This window comes from Mercurialis annua, linkage group LG4 (genome assembly GCF_937616625.2).
Source record: "Mercurialis annua linkage group LG4, ddMerAnnu1.2, whole genome shotgun sequence".
Classification (NCBI taxonomy): Eukaryota; Viridiplantae; Streptophyta; class Magnoliopsida; order Malpighiales; family Euphorbiaceae; genus Mercurialis; species Mercurialis annua.
Window position 1 is genome coordinate 13,593,817 of NC_065573.1, and position 18,155 is coordinate 13,611,971.

General features: G+C 35.1%; 1 protein-coding gene and 1 pseudogene across 3 annotated transcripts; one reads left to right on the plus strand and one right to left on the minus strand.

The window, feature by feature from the left end:
* Positions 1–2,013: 2,013 nt before the first annotated feature.
* Positions 2,014–4,135, minus strand: LOC126678303 (protein-tyrosine-phosphatase PTP1-like; annotated as a pseudogene).
* Positions 4,136–6,992: 2,857 nt separating this feature from the next.
* Positions 6,993–13,497, plus strand: LOC126676870 (DEAD-box ATP-dependent RNA helicase 46). Of its 3 annotated transcripts, none has more exons than XM_050371190.2 (8): positions 6,993–7,235; positions 7,627–8,838; positions 8,988–9,206; positions 10,132–10,200; positions 10,758–11,027; positions 11,122–11,472; positions 11,668–11,945; positions 12,245–13,497. In XM_050371190.2, the coding sequence occupies exons 2-8, from the start codon at positions 7,642–7,644 to the stop codon at positions 13,254–13,256; spliced, it is 3,396 nt and encodes a 1,131-aa protein (XP_050227147.1). In that variant the 5' UTR covers positions 6,993–7,235; positions 7,627–7,641; the 3' UTR covers positions 13,257–13,497. The 3 variants fall into 3 exon arrangements, with proteins under 3 accessions (XP_050227147.1, XP_050227146.1, XP_050227148.1); XM_050371189.2 differs by having other exon boundaries at positions 6,994–7,235; positions 7,640–8,838; XM_050371191.2 differs by having other exon boundaries at positions 6,994–7,144; positions 7,640–8,838.
* Positions 13,498–18,155: the final 4,658 nt, after the last annotated feature.

An 18,155-nucleotide genomic window follows, 5' to 3' on the forward strand; every position in this document is an offset into this window, starting at 1 on the left:
GGGATTTGGGTTTAGAGTTTGGGCTTGAGACATAGAAATTGTCACATCTACGAGCTTTGAGATGTCTTGATGTTTTGGTTTAGAATAAACCTTTTTTGTACATATACATATATTTTGTATCATATATATAAAAGTTTGTAACAATACTTAGTTTTCATACAATGATTTTAAAAAATTGCTGTATAAAGGTTTTTTATATATTTGTGCTTAATTATTTACAGAACACGTTTTACAGTGGTGATTTGGAAATAAAGATATTTTAAATAATCGCCATTATCGTGCTAAGTAAGGCGAGGTCTGACATTATATGGGTTCATTTATTGCTTTCATACGTGTTTATTTTTCAGCAAATTATACTATGAACTTCATGAATGTCGAGATGAAAATAAATGAATATGTCCAGTAAATAACAACGTAATCGATAAGTCAAGTACATGAGTTTTGGTAGAATGTCCACGAACCCGGTCTTCTTGTCCAACGTACGATCATCTCATAAGCGAATGAGGTTATCCAGTCGGTAGAAAATGCATTTTCTAACTGAACTAGATGGCGACTCCATATTTTTCAAACCTTTCCAGAATAGAGATCAGCCATAAATTTGGACGAGCGGCTCCCGAACCCCGCTCCGCTCACACCTGTAATATAGGACCACAATAAGTAACTCTAAACAACAATTAAAGTTGTTTGCTATTTGACCTTTGTGGTTGTGCAAAATATTAAGACTTTACGATTAGTACAATGTTGTCAAAACTGACTCGGCCATTGAACCGATGAGGACAAAGGGTCAAGGGTTAGAGGTTCAACCGAAATTGAACCGGGGGTTGAACATAATAATATATCTAATAATTATTTATATAATTTTATGAGAAATAAATATTTTATATAATAAAAAATATAGAAAAATAAATTTGTATATTGTAAATTATAATATATTATTAAAATAATAAATTAATAATTTTTATCAAAAAAATTAAGTACAAGACTTCAAGTAATCTCCAAATAAGATTAAACTCGTATTATCAAGGTAAAAACTTAAGGTCAAACCTATAATAAGTTTATATTATAAAACTAAATTAAATAAGAATATTATAATCAAAATCTTTCCATTAATTATGTGTGTATAATTTAATTAAAAAATAAGAACAAATTTTATTTATTTAATTTAATTTTAAACTATAATCATAATTGTTAATTTTTACTATAATCATGCTTGTTAAAAATAAATGGCTATTACCATCAGTTATATGATATATTATTAAATAAATAGGAAAATTAAACATGTAAATCATCTTAGTTCAAATGTTAAAAAGGGAATCAACTTTGTTAATGAGGTGGGTTTGAATCCTACACCAACTACTTTTATTTTGTAACAAGAGTGCTTAATTGTCTAAATGCACCGGGGCCGGTTTAACTGTTTAATTCCAATAATTATCCGTCCGGTTCGATAAGAAAAAAACGGGTTTTTGATAATCTAGTTATTGGTCCATTCTGAAACGATGTTATGATCGGTTCCCGATTTTTGTGGTCGAACCGGCTAATCTGATTCGATTTTGACAAGTTGTCAGAAATGAAAGACGAATGCTTCCACAAAGATTAAGATAGAAAAAAATGAGAACTGATGTGTTCTACTTTAATTTCTTCTACCAAGCATCAAAGGAATTGATCTTGCATCTACTACATACAGTCTAATATACGCATTCTCTCTTCACAAAATGCTAAAGACTTTTGATGAACCACGCTGCAGAAAATTAAATTAGCACTCATAAGGCCTTTGAAAGCCCAACGTAGAGAAGGGTCCTTGAACTTGTCTCAGACAGTCCAATCAAATCAATAAGAATAGATTTCAAGATACATTCCCATGTCTATTTTCTGTAGATGAAATGCATCCTCATCCGAATTACAAATGACACATTATTCACTCATCACTACATAGTTCTTAATTGTCACTTTGCATAGAAAATAAATAACATGACATCATGAACAAATATTCAGCTGCTTAACAATAAAACCCACTTACAAGTTGCGCAATATTATCGAAGTGTCAGTATTTCTCATCCATTTAGTAACTATAAATATATTGCCAAAATCTCGAGGAACATCTTCAGCTTGAAAGTAATCTTCACATTTAATTGTCTGTATATAAAATTCAAGAGTTGGAAAAATTCAAAATGTAAAAGAATTTAAAATAGGGTTAATATCATAAAAACTCACAAACTTTATACGTTTTCTCATTTTAATCACGCAGTTTAAATTTTCTCATTTTCATGCACGAACTACCACTTTTTCTCAAATTCATGCACGGTGCTGAGGTGTCACTGCTTCAGTGGTGTAATTCGCTGAGGTGGAGGTCATTTTACACCAATGAGTGAGTGACACCTCAGCACCGTGCATGAATTTGAAAAAAAGTGATAGTTCGTGCATGAAAATGAGAAAATTTAAAATGCGTGATTAAAATGAGAAAACGTGTAAAGTTCGTGATTTTTTTTTGACATTAACCCTTTAAAATATGCATGTTTTTCTTCATATAGTGAACAAACAATCCCTACACTAGAGAAAATAAAAAGTACTTTCTATGAGTTCCTGGTGGTTCATAATAAAGCTTCCTTACAACTTAAGAGACTATTTGTCCTAAGACAACAAGCCAAATTATTTGCAACTTAGAATGCAAGTAAACTGACTGTATGTAATTAATAACGACTTGGTTGTTTTCAACAAGAAATAAAAAAATGGAAATTCAATCATTAACCAGTATGGATAGCATACAAGTAAAATAACCAGCAAAACTAAAACAATCAAAGAGAAACAACTCAAAATGAAAATAGTTTAGCACATGTAGAATTAAATCAGCATATGGCTATTTCAGAAGCTATTAGCAATTATATTTACATTATATTTTCAAATTTCAAATTTTAACAAAAGTCAAAGTACCTTGTAATTGTCAACTAAGCGAGTAAGCATGACAATGACAGGACAACAACATTGGATTACCATCTCCCATAAATCCTCATAAGTGTGAGGCAGTAGACCATGCATGGTTATAAACCGAGAAATGCTTTCAGATGAAGGAGTCTTTAGACAAATGAAGCACAAAATATAGCACTATTCTATCAAAAAACCATAACTATACTAAATCATAAAACAAGGAAAATGATAAGTGATAAATGCATATACGGAAATGAAGATAACATTGATGTATTCCTTCGCAAATGGTCTATAATCTTTACATGGACTCAAAACAACCATGTTTTCCTCAACTTTAATTGAAAAAACAAAAAACAAAAGAGGAGTCAAAATCAAGAAAAAAAAAGGAAGTTTTCATCTTAAAATGTGTAGAGTAATAGTTATATACAAGGTATCACATCCATATATCGGTTTTTGCTCGTGTTAACACTATCAAGAGCCACTGTGCAGCTTGTTCTCATATGGGTCGGAGTTATCCGACTGGCCTGACCTTAAAAACATAAAATTAATATTAATAAATACCTTATTCAACGATTTAATATAATTAGCGAAAAATAAAGGAGAAAGTTAGGGTTTTGAAAACATGTCATTTAACCTGCAACCGATCGAATTCATGAGAGATTGAATCAGGAGAGTTTCCAGAGCTTGTTTTTGAAAAAAATGTAGAGCTTCTAAACAATAATTGAGTTGGTCTTTAGAGAGAGATTATCATATGAGAATTGAAATAATGTTGTTGTTATAGGATTTCTGCCGATGTGGCGGAGGAAGCTGCCATCGCTACTGATGCCAGTGTTGGATTGTGGAGGTAGGACCGATCGCACTTTGAAATGTGGTTTCCCAGTTGTATTATTTTCTACTTTTCACCGTTGTTGAAAAGACCTGGATGAGTGATATCTACTCCGTCGATGAAAACTTTAACAACAAATGATGTGTTACTGCTTACCAGTTTTAAAAAAAGTTGCGGTGACGGTGAGGCAACAGCCCGGTGTAGGGTTTTGATTTTAATACCAAAAATGAGTTTGCGAAGGTAATTGATGGTGTAAAGGCCGGGAACATTATGTTCGCGGAGGAGATTTGAATAGAGTAAGATGCACAAGTGTGAAGAGAAGAATCGAAAGCAGCAAAAAGTGTAAAATGACCTGACCGGGAGGAAGTAAAGGATAGGGGTGAGCATTAAACGGTCAAAACCGAATAACCGAACCGAACCGAACCGAATTAATCAAACCGAAATATAATTTGAAAATATGGTTCGGTTACGGTCCGAATTTTTAAAATTTTAACTATTCGGTTCGGTTTACGGTTTTTACAAAAAAATAACCGTAATAACCGAACCGACCGTATTTAAAAATTACGTTGTTTTAAACTTTCATATACTCACATTTATATATTAAACTTGTCTAATTTTATAGTTTTATAATAAAAAACGATAAATATAGATTTAATTTAAAGTACATGTACTCTCTAGGTTAAATTTTTCCATTTTTTTATTTATTTTTCAAAAAACTGTGTTTTTTTCTTTCTAAAAACCATACAAAAAATATTACGGTTTTTGACCGAACCGAACCGAACCGAACCGTAATATTTCGGTTTGGTTAATACGGTTTTGATATAATTTGGTTAATACGGTTCGGTGATCGAAATTTTTAAAAAACCGAACGGTTTTGAATTTTTGGGCGGTTCGATGACCGAACCGACCGTTGCTCACCCCTAGTAAAGGATATGTCGACGGAGAGCGACAGTGCTACGATGTCTAGCTCGTTGTAACCGAGATGTGAGAGAATCAGACCGAGAAGCGTTGCGTGTGAGAAGAACGCGTTCTCGTTAAAATCTTGTGAGTTTGTTTAGAATGGCGACAACAATGAGGTGAGTGATGGTTGTGGGAATGGTAAGGAGAGAGTTGATATTGTGATGATTACTGTTGTTTTAACTAAATATTTTTTTAATTATAAAATTAACTTTATAATACTTTAAATGATGTTACATTTATATTTTATTTAAAAAATTAAATCTCCATTGAAGATTTTTGGGGCTAAAATGTAATCACATATATTATCAAGTCAAACCCCACATCAGCAAAAACTAATAGTGTTAAAAAATTAGACGACATGACAGTTGAAATACGTTTGAAAGTTTAGCACCGAAAACATAACATTTTTTTTGAAATAGAGACTTCATTAACAAAAAAGATAAAGTACATGGGGTCTCTTTAAGGGTTAAGCCTATTTTATTGGCTGGTAACAATAACTAACAAAAATACAATCTATTTTAGAAAGTATTTTAGGAACCCAAATGGCCGGATCGTGAAACATTTGTTTTATAATTGAACCACTTATTGCATAAAGTCAGACAAATGGCAACAATTTTAAAATTGCTGTATATAACTCGACTAATGGCAACAACTTTTAAAATTGATGCACAAAACTGGACTAATGACAAAAACTTTTAAATTGCTGTACAAAACTCGACTAATGGCAGCAACTTTTAAAATTGCTGCATAAAACTGAACTAATGACATCAAGTTTTAAAATTGATGCATAAAACTGAACTTATGGCATCAATTTTTAAAATTGTTGCATAAAACTGGACTTATGGCAGCAACTTTTTAAATTGCTGCATAAAACTCGACTTATGGCAGCAACTTCTAAAATTGCTGCATAAAACTCTGTAACTTTTAAATTTACTACATAAAACTCGACTAATAGCGACAATTTTTAAAATTGCTATATAAAACTCGATTAATGCTATCAACTTTTAAAATTGCTACATAAATTGAACTTATGGCATCAAATTTTAAGTTGATGTATAAAACTTGACTAACGATAATAATTTTTTAAAATGTTGCTATAAAATGTCTTTTAGCAGCAAAATTACTTTAGCTGCAAAATTATACCAATTATAGTATTTCTTGTAGTGTCCCATGCATAAGTTCAAACAAAATTAATTGCTTGTCAAAGTGCCATGATGCTTTCTTTAGAATTCTATTTCTATCTGCCTTTGAAGTAAATTCACATTTAAATAAGTTATCTCCAGCTTCCCACAGAACAAAACTCTTTGCCAATTTCCATGCGTTTGTCAACACATTCTTCATATGGTTGAGACTATAAGGTTTTTTCGTGAAAAGTTTGCCTATTATCTCTCGAAATTGCATTTATCTCATTGCCATAAACCCTATTCTCTCTGCCATAAACCCTATTCTCTCCAAAAAAAACTCCAGCTCTCTTCACGTTTCCGCCGCATAAACTATTTGGAAGGTGGTTTTGGCCAATTTTTAGCCAAAATCACCTCCCAACCCTCTAATACTTTCAAATCTTTTTTTTAATGCTTAATAAACGATTTTTATCATATATTCTTAGTTTTTTATTTCCTGTTTTCAGTTTTTCTACCCCATGTGAGTTGGGTCTTCTTCATTTATGGAGCTTCTACAAGATTCTGTTCGAAGTCTGTCTTCAGAGTTTTCCAGCGTTTCTTCCGGAAACTTTTCCGGTAGCTTCGGTTTTCTCCTCGGCATCTCCGTTATTCCGGTTTGTTGGAAGATTTTTTATGGATTTAAATATTTGTAAATAATTATCGAGTTTAGATTTTATAGATCTATGCCTTTTATATTGCAAATTTTTAAATTTATAATTTTTATACTATTTATAATTGTATTTGGGTAACCTTTCATGGTTTTTTTTTTGATAATTTGGGGAGGGGGGAGTGCTTGTGGGAGGAATCGAACCCACGACGTAGCAGTTTACTGCTTAGCGCTTATATCATTTGAGGTAAAGCTCATTGGAAACTTTTCATGGTTGTATAGCCCTATTCGATGACGGTTTTTACCGTTCTCATCATCACTTTTAGAATAATTTATTCAATGTGTTGAAAAACCGTTCATATTTATAATTTTCGTTGTTATTAATGGAAATTTTAGCCTTACAGAAAAAAAGAGGAAACAATAATACTAATAAAAATAAAATAAAATATTAAAAAAAAGTAAAAAGAAAGAAGCTTAAGAGTAGTTACCTTTTTTTTGTAAAGGCTTAAAGCGAATTTTCATTTATAGAAAAACATATTTTAGTCGGAGCCAAAAATAATAGAGAAGCTTCTGCTGGTGCTGCTCTCCTCCTCTAAGAATAAGGACGGAAACCCTAACCCTAACTCCTGACTCCGCTTCACAATTCTTCATATTCAACGCAAATTAAAGGTCACTTTATTCATCTGCCCTAACTTGTTATTACTACAAAAGTCTCAATTACGACCGAGCGTGGGTTTCACGCTCCGGAGCCGGATTTTGGGTGGGTTAGCTTTACTTTCTGATACATGTTTTTTAATTAGCTTAATTCTATAGTTTGTGTTAATTGGTATTCGAATAATAATTCATTTGATCCTCTTGGGTATTTAGTTTTATACAGTTGCTGTAAGTTCTGGAAAAGAAATTGGAATAAGATTGTTAATTTGATGATGTTCAAAGATAATAAGATTGCAAAACATTAGGTGCCCTTTAATTATTCTTTTACTATTTTAGTAATTAATTGGATAATATTATGTTCTGATTGGTTTTGGGTAGAAGTGAGATGGGGTGATGTTTTGCATTGTTGAGAATAAAAATAGGAGTAGATGTTTTCTTGTGCATTTTCTCTCTCTTTTTAATGGCTGCTTGCTTAATGTGTGCTTATGCTCATTAAGATTATCGTATCAGGTATGGCATCTACGGATCCATCATCGGCTTCTGCTGGGCCGCGCTATGCGCCCGAGGACCCAACTCTTCCAAAACCTTGGATGGGATTGATTGATGGAAGTACTGGCTTCTTATACTATTGGAACCCTGAAACTAATGTCACACAGTATGAAAAACCAGCTTCTGTTCCTCCACCATTGCCACTTGGCCCACCTCCTGCTGTTTCTACACCTAAGTTGGCTCAGATTCCAACTGTGCATTCCTCACAACTTAATGGTTTGGCACCTCAAACCATGCCGAAATCTACACTTCAGCAGCAGGGTCAACAAACTAGTCAATTACCTCTGCAGGCTCAAGCTACCCAGCAGCAGGGGCATGAAAACAGCCAGTTGTCTCAACAGCATGGGCAACTAATGCCACTGAAACAGGGGCTCCCTGTGACACAAGTTAATCAACCGGTAGTACAACAACCAGGTTCTCATTTGACACACGGCATACAACAGTCTGGGCAGCCAAGGTCACAAATGATGCAGCAACCAGTTCAACAGATGTTTCCACATATGGGACAGCAGGTGTCTCAGCACGGAGGTCAGCAGTTTGCGCAGCAGCCAATGCAGCAGATGCCTCAGCAGAGTGGACAGCACATGCTTCAGCATCAGAGCTTACAAATGCCACAACAAGGACAGCAATATACATATCAGCATTATATGACGTATCAGCAAAGCATGCTTCCACAGGACCAACAAAGCTCGCAGCAGCAGTTTCCTAATCAGAGTGATCATAAGACAGCATTTGCAAAAAGGGGGGAAATTGACATTTCTCAGGGAAAACAAACAAATTTTTCGCCATCTCATTTTCAACAGGCTGGTGCACCATCCTCTCTAAATCTACCTGCGGCGGGCAATCCTGTTTCAATGGCCCAAGGAGGTGCACATAGCGGTCAACCTCAGCAGTTCAACGGTTCTTCTGTCAATATGCAGCCTGCAACTTTGGCCCAGAAGCAGCAAAGTGGGACTGATTTAGTTCATCAGCAGCATGGTCCTAGGTTTCATAATCATCTTGGTCCATTAATGCTGCAGAATCATCCATCAAATGTGCCTAACACACATGGTGGTGGGACTAGCAGCGATTATTATGTCAGTGCTAAAACCGAAAGGCCACCCATTATGGGTCCTATACAGTCTAACATTCCAGCCCTTCCGATGAGTAGAAACCAGCAGGTGTGAGTTTCTCTATATTGTTTCTTTGCCGTCGAGTAATGTGCATTAATAATTACTGGTGTTGGTGTAAACTATGTGTTTCACCGATGATATCGATCAAACCTTCTTCTCCTTATTTACTTACAAGAGGTAGTGTCTTATCGATTCAGGAGTCGAGGATGGATGTGCCATATCAAAATGCCTCACCAGGTTATGCTGGTGGATTTAATTCAACTGGGCACACCATGCATAACATGTATAATCATGCCAGTGGTCATACTCCATTTCCAAACAATGCTATCGTGAGGCCTCCCTCTGTTGGAGTGACAGATGTTACAAACCTTTCACCTACAGAAGCCTACTGCCAAACGCATGAAGTCACTGCTACGGTCCGTACACTAATATGATTGGATTTTTGCTTTGAGTAGATATATGTAGCAGTTATGAAGTCAAGTATCTGTTCTTTTTTTTTGTTTTTATTTCATGTTGAACAAAATATTCGCTTACATGTGTAGTGCATGGTGTGGATGATCATTTGGTTCACCTTTCAGTTGTACATAATGACTCTTTCTCTTGAAAAATGTAAAAGTGAATCATGGTAAAGGACCATTGACATATTCATTCTAGATTTTGGAATTTGTCACAGATGTGGAAATATGAAAGATATGAATAGGACTTGGGCATGAAGTTTTTTCTTCTTACATTCTTTTACAACTATTTATAGAAGGATCAGTATGTGTCTTAAATATGTTAACTTATTTGTGATATTCTTTGTTAAATATCATATCTGATATTCTATGTTATATTCTTGATTTTGTCAACTCTACTTCATAATTAAGTTAATTTTTAGAATGCTCTATAAGTCATTGCATTTCCTAGTGGAAACTATGTTGTCGACATATCACTTGCATGAATATGGGTTTGGCTTGCTGTTTTTTGTGCCAAGTTTTGAGTGAAATTTTCTCAGAAGTGAGAACCAATAATAAGTGTCGTGTTAGTGAGTTAATGAAAGTGTATGAGAGTGAAGTGTGGGTCCATGTGTGTATGTGCTAAGATGTTGTGAGTTCGTGTTATCTGTAAAAGTTCTTGTTTGGTCTAATAATTTTTTTGTTATTTCAATTTAATCCGCTATGTTATCCGAATTGAAGTCAACGTGCTATTCTGCTTGTCCATATGTTTTGCCTTATGAATCCTTTCTCCTCAAAATTTGCCATTCTTTCTGATACAAAATTTTCTCCCCTAACGTTTTTATGCTTTATGCCTCTTATTTTTAATCTGAAGGTGTTTCTATGGCTTTTGTTTTTCATTGCATAGGGTGGCAATGTTCCAGCTCCATATATCACTTTTGAAGCTACGGGTTTCCCTCATGAGATATTATATGATGTAAGTTGTGGTATTGAGTGTGATTTTAGGTTTTATATATTGGGTTTTGAAAGGCACGTTAAAGATCTGCTTCCCGTCCTTTTGAGATAATGTTTTGCCTTATAAATTGTTTTGAACTTATTTTTACTCACTTGTCGCAGGTGCGATATCTGCTCCAGACGAGGAGCATATGTCGTACGCTGCTCTCCTATTGGCACACTTATACATGCAACAAGTATTCTGATTTTTGGAGGCTGCAAATTGGACAGTTGGAGCCTTTCTTGTGCATCTTCTAGAAGGGTTGTTTGCCATTTTCCAATTCACACCTGATGTGACTGGGATTTCTAGCTTATTGGCTCCGCCTCATTTGTCTTAATTGCCCTATTTAGTTGCCTCGAGTTGCTTCTGTAAGCAACCGTATACCTGTCCATCTTAGTTTTCTTTTTTGAATTTTTGCCACAAAAAGTTACATTGCCTATGCTAGTTTTTTTTTTTCAAAACGTTCTAGTTACATATAGATAGGTTTCGCCCTTGTAATTTATTGGTTTTCACGGGCCGGAAATGTGTTTCTGTTTCAGATACGTAAAGCTGGGTTCTCAGCTCCAACTCCGATCCAGGCTCAAACATGGCCAATTGCATTACAGAATCGGGACATAGTGGCAATTGCCAAGACTGGTTCTGGTAAAACACTGGGGTACTTGATCCCTGCCTTCATTCTTCTTAGACAACGCTGTAATAATTCTCAGAATGGCCCTACTGTTTTGGTTTTGGCTCCTACAAGAGAGCTGGCCACACAAATACAAGACGAGGTGATAAAATTTGGACAATCATCAAAGGTCTCTTGCACGGTGAGTTGCATCTATCATCACTTATTTAGTTCATCACACATGTAACTTCCCTATGAATCGATGGTTTATTACGTGCATCAATCTCTTATTGCAGTGCTTGTATGGTGGAACTCCCAAGGCCAATCAGCTAAGAGACCTTGATCGAGGTGCTGATATTGTTGTGGCGACTCCTGGCCGACTCAATGATATACTTGAGATGAAAAAGATTGACTTCAGGCAAATTTCACTACTTGTGCTTGACGAAGCTGATCGAATGCTTGATATGGGTTTTGAGCCTCAGATACGCAAAATTGTGAATGAGATACCTCCTCGGAGACAGACACTTATGTACACTGCAACCTGGCCAAAAGAAGTGAGGAAAATAGCAAGTGATCTTCTTGTGAATCCTGTCCAGGTGAATATTGGCAATGTGGATGAACTTTCTGCTAACAAGTCCATCACTCAGGTATCAATTAAATTATTTCAGTTTGTTTATTTTGTCTGGATGCATCCAACAATTATACATAAAACTTTACTTAAATCTCATTCCTCTTGTTCTTCAATAGTGGATAAATGATTGTTGGCTGTTTCCTTGTTTTTCATATTTTGAAATGTCTCATATTCTCATTGCCGAACTACATGGCATGACTTGTATCTGCAGTATGTAGAAGTAGTTCCCCAAATGGAGAAGGAATGTCGCTTGGAGCAGATTCTTAGAGCACAAGAGACAGGTTCAAAGGTTATTGTTTTTTGTTCCACCAAGAGGTTGTGTGACCAGCTTGCCCGTAGTATTGGGCGCCAGTTTGGGGCAGCTGCAATCCATGGAGACAAGTCCCAAGTTGAAAGAGATTCAGTTTTAAATCAGTTCAAGAGTGGGAAATCACCAATTTTAGTTGCCACCGATGTTGCTGCCCGAGGTCTTGATATCAAAGATATTCGGTTAGTACTTGTCTTCTGTGCTGTTTAAAAATGTGTAATGGTTGTTGTTTAGGATAAAGAACTTGCACATCTGCTTAGTACTTGTCTTCTGTTCTGTTGAATAATGTATTATGGCTGTTGTTTAGGATAAAGAAATTACACATCCGCTTAGTACTTGTCTACTGTTCTGTTTAAAAATGTATAATGGCTGGTGTCTAGGATAAATAACTTGCACATCATGTACATATGTCGCTGAATTTATTTGTTTAAATCATTATTTAGCCCTTGTCTTTAATATCTTGCCCTGTTTATTGTTACAGAGTTGTGATAAACTATGATTTCCCTACTGGGGTTGAGGATTATGTTCATCGAATTGGTAGAACAGGGAGGGCCGGTGCAACTGGTATATCTTACACCTTTTTTTCAGAACAGGACTGGAAGTATGCACCTGATTTGATTAAAGTGTTGGAGGGAGCTAACCAACAGGTGCCTCCAGAGATACGAGAGATGGCACTGCGTGGCGGACCTGCTCTGGGCAAGGATCGAGGTGGGATGAACCGTTTTGATTCAGGCGGTGGGCGTTGGGAATCTGGAAGCCGTGGTGGAATGAGGGATGGTGGCTTTGGGGGCCGTGGTGGGATGAGAGATGGTGGTTTTGGCGGTCGTGGCGGGATGAGAGATGGCAACTTTGGTGGACGTGGCGGGATGAGGGATGGCAACTTTGGTGGACGCGGTGGGATGAGAGATGGGAATTTTGGAGGACGTGGTGGAATAAGGGATGGAGGTTTTGGTGGGCACAGTGGGATGAGGGATGGGCACTTTGGTGGACGACGAGGAGGGAGAAATGACTTGTTTTCTGGTCGTGGAAACAGAGGACGTGGGTTTGGTAATTATGATAGTTGGGGGAGGAGTGAGCGTGGCCCACGTGGACGTGGAAGAGGTAGATTTGATGACAGAAGAGAAATGGGAAATAGAAGTAATAGCCGTAGTCCTGATAGAGTTAGAACATGGGGTTATAGCCGAAGTCGTAGCAGAAGTAGGAGTTGGAGCAAGAGTCGCAGTCGCAGTAGGAGCTGGTCTCGAGGTCGCAGCCGCAGCTATAGCCGTAGTCCACGTCGTAGCCGCAGCTACAGTCGCAGTCCACGTCGTAGTCGCAGCCGAAGCAGAAGCTATGAGAGACCACGGAAATCACGGTTTGATGAGAAGGAAGTTTCAGTTGCAGTAAGCCAGGCTCCTGAATCAGGTGCACATGATAATGCACCTTCCCTGGCGGTTGAGAGTTGTGTGCTTCCAGAGGAGGCATCGGCTATTGAAGCAGTACCTGAAACTTGAGTCGTCAAACATTTTTGTTGGGAGTTTTTGCGTTGGCAAGAGAATTGAATCAACCATATCATGTATGAACGCCGCTACAGTAGCAGTGTAGTCGAGCCTTTCATTATTTGTTTTTGACTGATCGACCCACACACAAGTTGGATTATCTTCTTGCTTGGAGTTGGGGAAGTCATAACGAGAAGAATGACTTGTGGTTACATTTTCCTCACTTTCATATCTAGTTTTTCTTCAATTCATCTTATGATTTCTCGATATTTTACTTTTGAAATTTATATTAATTAAATTTTTTAATTTCTAAAAAGTAATATGTAAAATGAAAAAAAATACAAAAAGGACGTGAAATTGAGTCAAATGACAAGGCATCAATGCGTTAGAATGCTTATTAACTTTTTCTTTTGGAGATGTTTACAAAATTAGCTCGGACTCGAAACTATTTATAAAATTAAACTCCAATCCAATAACATCAAGAGCCTTCTCCATTTATCAACTCCAATTCAAATACTTGAAGAGCCTACTCCAGCATGTGTCGGATTTTATGTTTTAATTCTTGCGTATCTATTTCGTAATTCAAATTGATAACTTGCGGAAGTAGGTTTGGCTTGCTGAAGTTTTCAAAGCCTGCTTGAAATAGAGGAACACTTTATTAGAGAGATGCCAGAAGTGGATTCCGGAGCGTCGACGAATCGACGGTCAAACTAGGTTGAGTCAGTGTTTCAAAACCGAACCGGTGATCGAACTGGCAAGGCCACCGGTTTGCGGTTCAACCAGTTCGACCGCCGAGTGAACCGGTTAGGTATATTTTAAAAAAGTTTCAACGTATTATATTCATATTATTGTTGCCTATTATATTCTACTACTATTACCACTTTTCTATTATCTTATTAAAATTCATTTAATGTAAAAGAGGACTTGTATTTATAGAAAATTATGTGTTATTTGATTATACAAGGGAATATAAATCTTTGCTTTTAATCATTCCATTACTTTTTTTTATTTCCATCTATGAGATTTCACTTTTCTGTTTCCTATTTTATATGAGCTTCTAAGTTTTTGGTTTCTCTAATCGAACCTAATAATTCATCTTTTTAATCAAATTTAATAACCTCAAAAATCCACTTAAAATCTCAGAAATAAGTGCCTTTTTTTTACATTGGTTGATTTTCAATTTAGGTCTATCTGTTGAATGAATTTTACTTTTTACTTTTTATTTTTGTTCTTTCAATTTATTGGAGTCTTTTATTTTTGGTTTATTCTCTGGAAAATACCCCACCTTTAAATTCCAATTCGTTTGCACCCTCACGTTATAAAACTATCAAATATATCCAAATTATGACCTTTCACTTCCAATTGCTCCTTTAAAAATTAAAATTCACATCTTTTGGTTTCAATTACACCCTTAAACATGAAATTGATCTTTTTTTCAATACTTCAAATTTTTATAAATATTCTAAATGATCCTTATAGTTATAATTAAAACAAAAACAATCATCTTTCTTAAATTTTAAAAAATTAATAATTTTTTATTAAATATAAATCATGTAAATATATATATATATATATATATATATATATATGAATAATTTTTAGTTTTAAAAAAACTAAATAATATTTTTAAATATAAAACAATTTTTATTTTTATAAAAAGTAAATACCCGTTCGTCTTCCTCCATGGAAGACAAGCAGATCGTCTTCCATGGAGGATGAGGAAGACGACCACGTCTTCCTCAGATCTGAGGAAGACGACCATGTGTTCCTCAAAACAGAGGAAGACGACCACGTCTTTCTCTGTTATGAAGACGACAAAGTCGTCTTCCTCAAAGGAAGACGAGATACTCCTCTAAGGAAGATGATCAAGGAGGACGACCTGTTCGTCTTCTATGGAGGAAGACGACTAACGAACGGATTTTTAATTTTTAATTTAAATAAAAATTACTCTCTATATAGAATTTTTTTCAATAAAATTATTGAATATAAATTTTTTTAGTGGGTTGGGTAATGGCGATAAAATTACGGAATATTGGCGTAATCTTTTCGAGGCAGTGTGGTTGCGGATATAAATTTTTATAAAATAAATATATTTATATTAAATAAACAATTGTTGTTAAGTTTTATAATTTTTAAAAAGAATAGTTTCTTTTTTTATTTTAAATATAACGTTAAACCCTATTTAGAATATATGTTAAAATTTAAAGTATTGATTTGAACTTTTTTCAAATAAAAAAAGGTTAATTTGATACTTGAGGGTGCAATTGAAAGTGAAAGGTCGTAATTTGAGTATATCTGATGGTTTTACAACGTGAGAGTGCATAAAATTGGGGGGGGGGGGGATGGATTTTAGAGGATAACTCTTTATTTTTAGATCTTTGCTTTTTTTTTTTTGACAATTTAAACTCCTAAGATATACTCATTCCTTAAACAAGTTTTATAATTATTTCAAAAATCAATTACATTTGACTCTAATTAACATGAAAATAAATAATTTATTTGATTTAGATTTTAAAAGCTTGCCACTTTAACCTCATTTAGTAACTAAAATCATCATTTATTACTAAATGCTAAATAAATCAAATCAAAATATATCCTTTAATTAATTTTACTAAATTTAGCATAGAAACATCAAATAAAAAAATAATTTTAAAAAGATAAAAAAATTAAAAGTTTAATTTAATTATTTTTTAAAAATATGTAATAATATGTACTTGTGGTTGAATCGGTCGGTCCAATCCGGTTCCAGCTCACCAGTTTTGTCCGGTTCTGCCGGTACAACCCGGTCCAAACCGGTTGGATCGAATTTCCGGTTATGAGGACTTAAAAATCCGGATGGCTGACCGGTTCCCGGTTTAACCAGTCGAACTGGCATGTCCGGTTTTTAAAACAGTGGTTTGAGTGATCGAAAAAAGAGGTGAAAAGAGTGGTGTAAAGTGGAAAAGAATACTAACCATAGACTTACCAGTTTAGGGAGTTTTTATAAAGGGCATTGTCATATGGGTTGGTAAAAGACAAGATTAATACGTTCGTACCTTTTGCCTGTAGAGGGATACGCTAACCGAGTGCTAGGGTACTTCACGTCAGTAGTACGGGCTGTCAGGGAATGTTTCTTGTCGTATTATATGTCCAAAATCGGTCTACGAAACGTTGAGTATGCTCGGTTGTCCATTTAACTCGGCTTGGCCTGTTATTGGTGATTTTTGAGTCTTACTATAAGATTATTCTCGGCGGGAACCGTCTACTTGGTCCACCTAGTTTGCTCGGTTTCTAATTTTTTAGTAATATTTGGTATTGAGCTTTACTTATGCTCGGCCTTGTACTATATGAGCTTGATCTATGTCCTTTTGCAATTGTTCCATCTATTTTGTTATCACAAATCTTGTTCCATCAACTATTTTTTATGAAATGGTATTAATCAATTTTTAAAATGTTGTTTGTAAACGTAAAAATGTTTCAGAAAAAGTTTCAATTTTTTTTAGAATACAGTTTTCAGCTGTTTCTAAGAATAATTTCTACGACACTGGTTTTAACGATTTTTAAAAATATATATCTCACTTGGTTCATAAGTATATAATTTTCAGAAAGTATACTTTTAGAAAAGTTAATTGTTGAGGAAGTTAGTGCGAAAGAATTGAGTATTTTCCTTACTTGGTGTAGAAACCTATTTTCCGGACAAGTAAAAAGTGAGAAAGGACTGAAGCGTTCTATGGTGATTTCTAGAGAAATTTGTCAAGGTGACGAGCTCTCGATCTGTTTTTTTTAATTCAAGCAGGTGCGATCAGTACACAATTGCGAACTTGAGGGATTAAAATGTAATTAGCTATAAATAGCCTATAAAAATCCAACAAAATTGTAATCTAAGTCTAAAAAATTGGACTAATTGCAATATCTTAAAAGTTTATGAGCAAATTTGCAAGTTTGACGAGCTAAATTGACCATACCCAAACCCATAGGATCCCAGAAGCCTTTTTTTTATATTTTCGGACACCAAAAATAGCTTTTAACCATCTTTTACTTATCATGCAAGAATAAGTTCGAATTTAATAATGATAATTAGCTAACTTGTATTCCAAACTAATCTAAACACCTAATTAATAGACTTGTAATTTAATCCTAACATTGTAAACCTTAAACCTAATTGATCACTATAAATAGACCCTTAACTCAGCCTAGCCAGAGGTGGCAACATCCATATATAAAATAAAAAAAACCCTAAAAATACTACAAGTGGCCGAACCCCCCCCCGGCACACACATATCTATCAATTCCAGTCCAGAAAACAAGCTCCTACGCTTTAATTACTCAAGAACGCCCTGCTGCGCATATATCCAAAGCTGGATTCCTCATCCGGATCAATAGAAAACAAGTCAAGGATTCAGAACAATATTTTTGAGGACCCAATCATTGTCTTTATCACTTTTTACATATTGCATCATTGTATATGTTGAAAACTGTATATTGCTTGCAATAATTGTATTTTAACTGCTACAGCTACTGTCTCTGGTAACTGCCATGTTGTTGTAACTGTCAATTCTGATGATTATGTCATGCTTAGACCTGATATATATTAGAAATATGCTTACTAGGGTGTTTAACATGTTTTAATTGCTCACACATGTTAGATTTGATCACCTCTCATCAAATCAGCAGGTAGAATTGCTTTTTTTAGCCATGCTTGATGTTTCTGACATGTTTGCCTCTAAATCCCCTTAGAAATATGCTTTTAGGTTGTTTTTGAAGTGTTTAGGATGTTTAGACTTCAATTCTACTATCTATTTTGTACGTTTTACGTGTTTTTTTGAGCGTTTTGCATGAAAATCCAAACGAAACGACGAAGTGTTGCCATGCCTCGCACTGGCGCCGCCGCTTCTCTTTTTGGCTCCGTGGTGCCTTTAGTTCCTCGATCCAGGA

What these genes read in the sequence shown, in the direction of transcription:
- LOC126676870 (XM_050371190.2), top strand. Translation starts at nt 7,642, where the DNA reads ATGGCATCTACGGATCCATCATCGGCTTCTGCTGGGCCGCGCTATGCG. An exon ending in CGATGAGTAGAAACCAGCAG is followed by an intron (nt 8,839 to 8,987) that starts GTGTGAGTTTCT and finishes TTATCGATTCAG; the next exon opens with GAGTCGAGGATGGATGTGCC. An exon ending in CTTGATATCAAAGATATTCG is followed by an intron (nt 11,946 to 12,244) that starts GTTAGTACTTGT and finishes TTATTGTTACAG; the next exon opens with AGTTGTGATAAACTATGATT.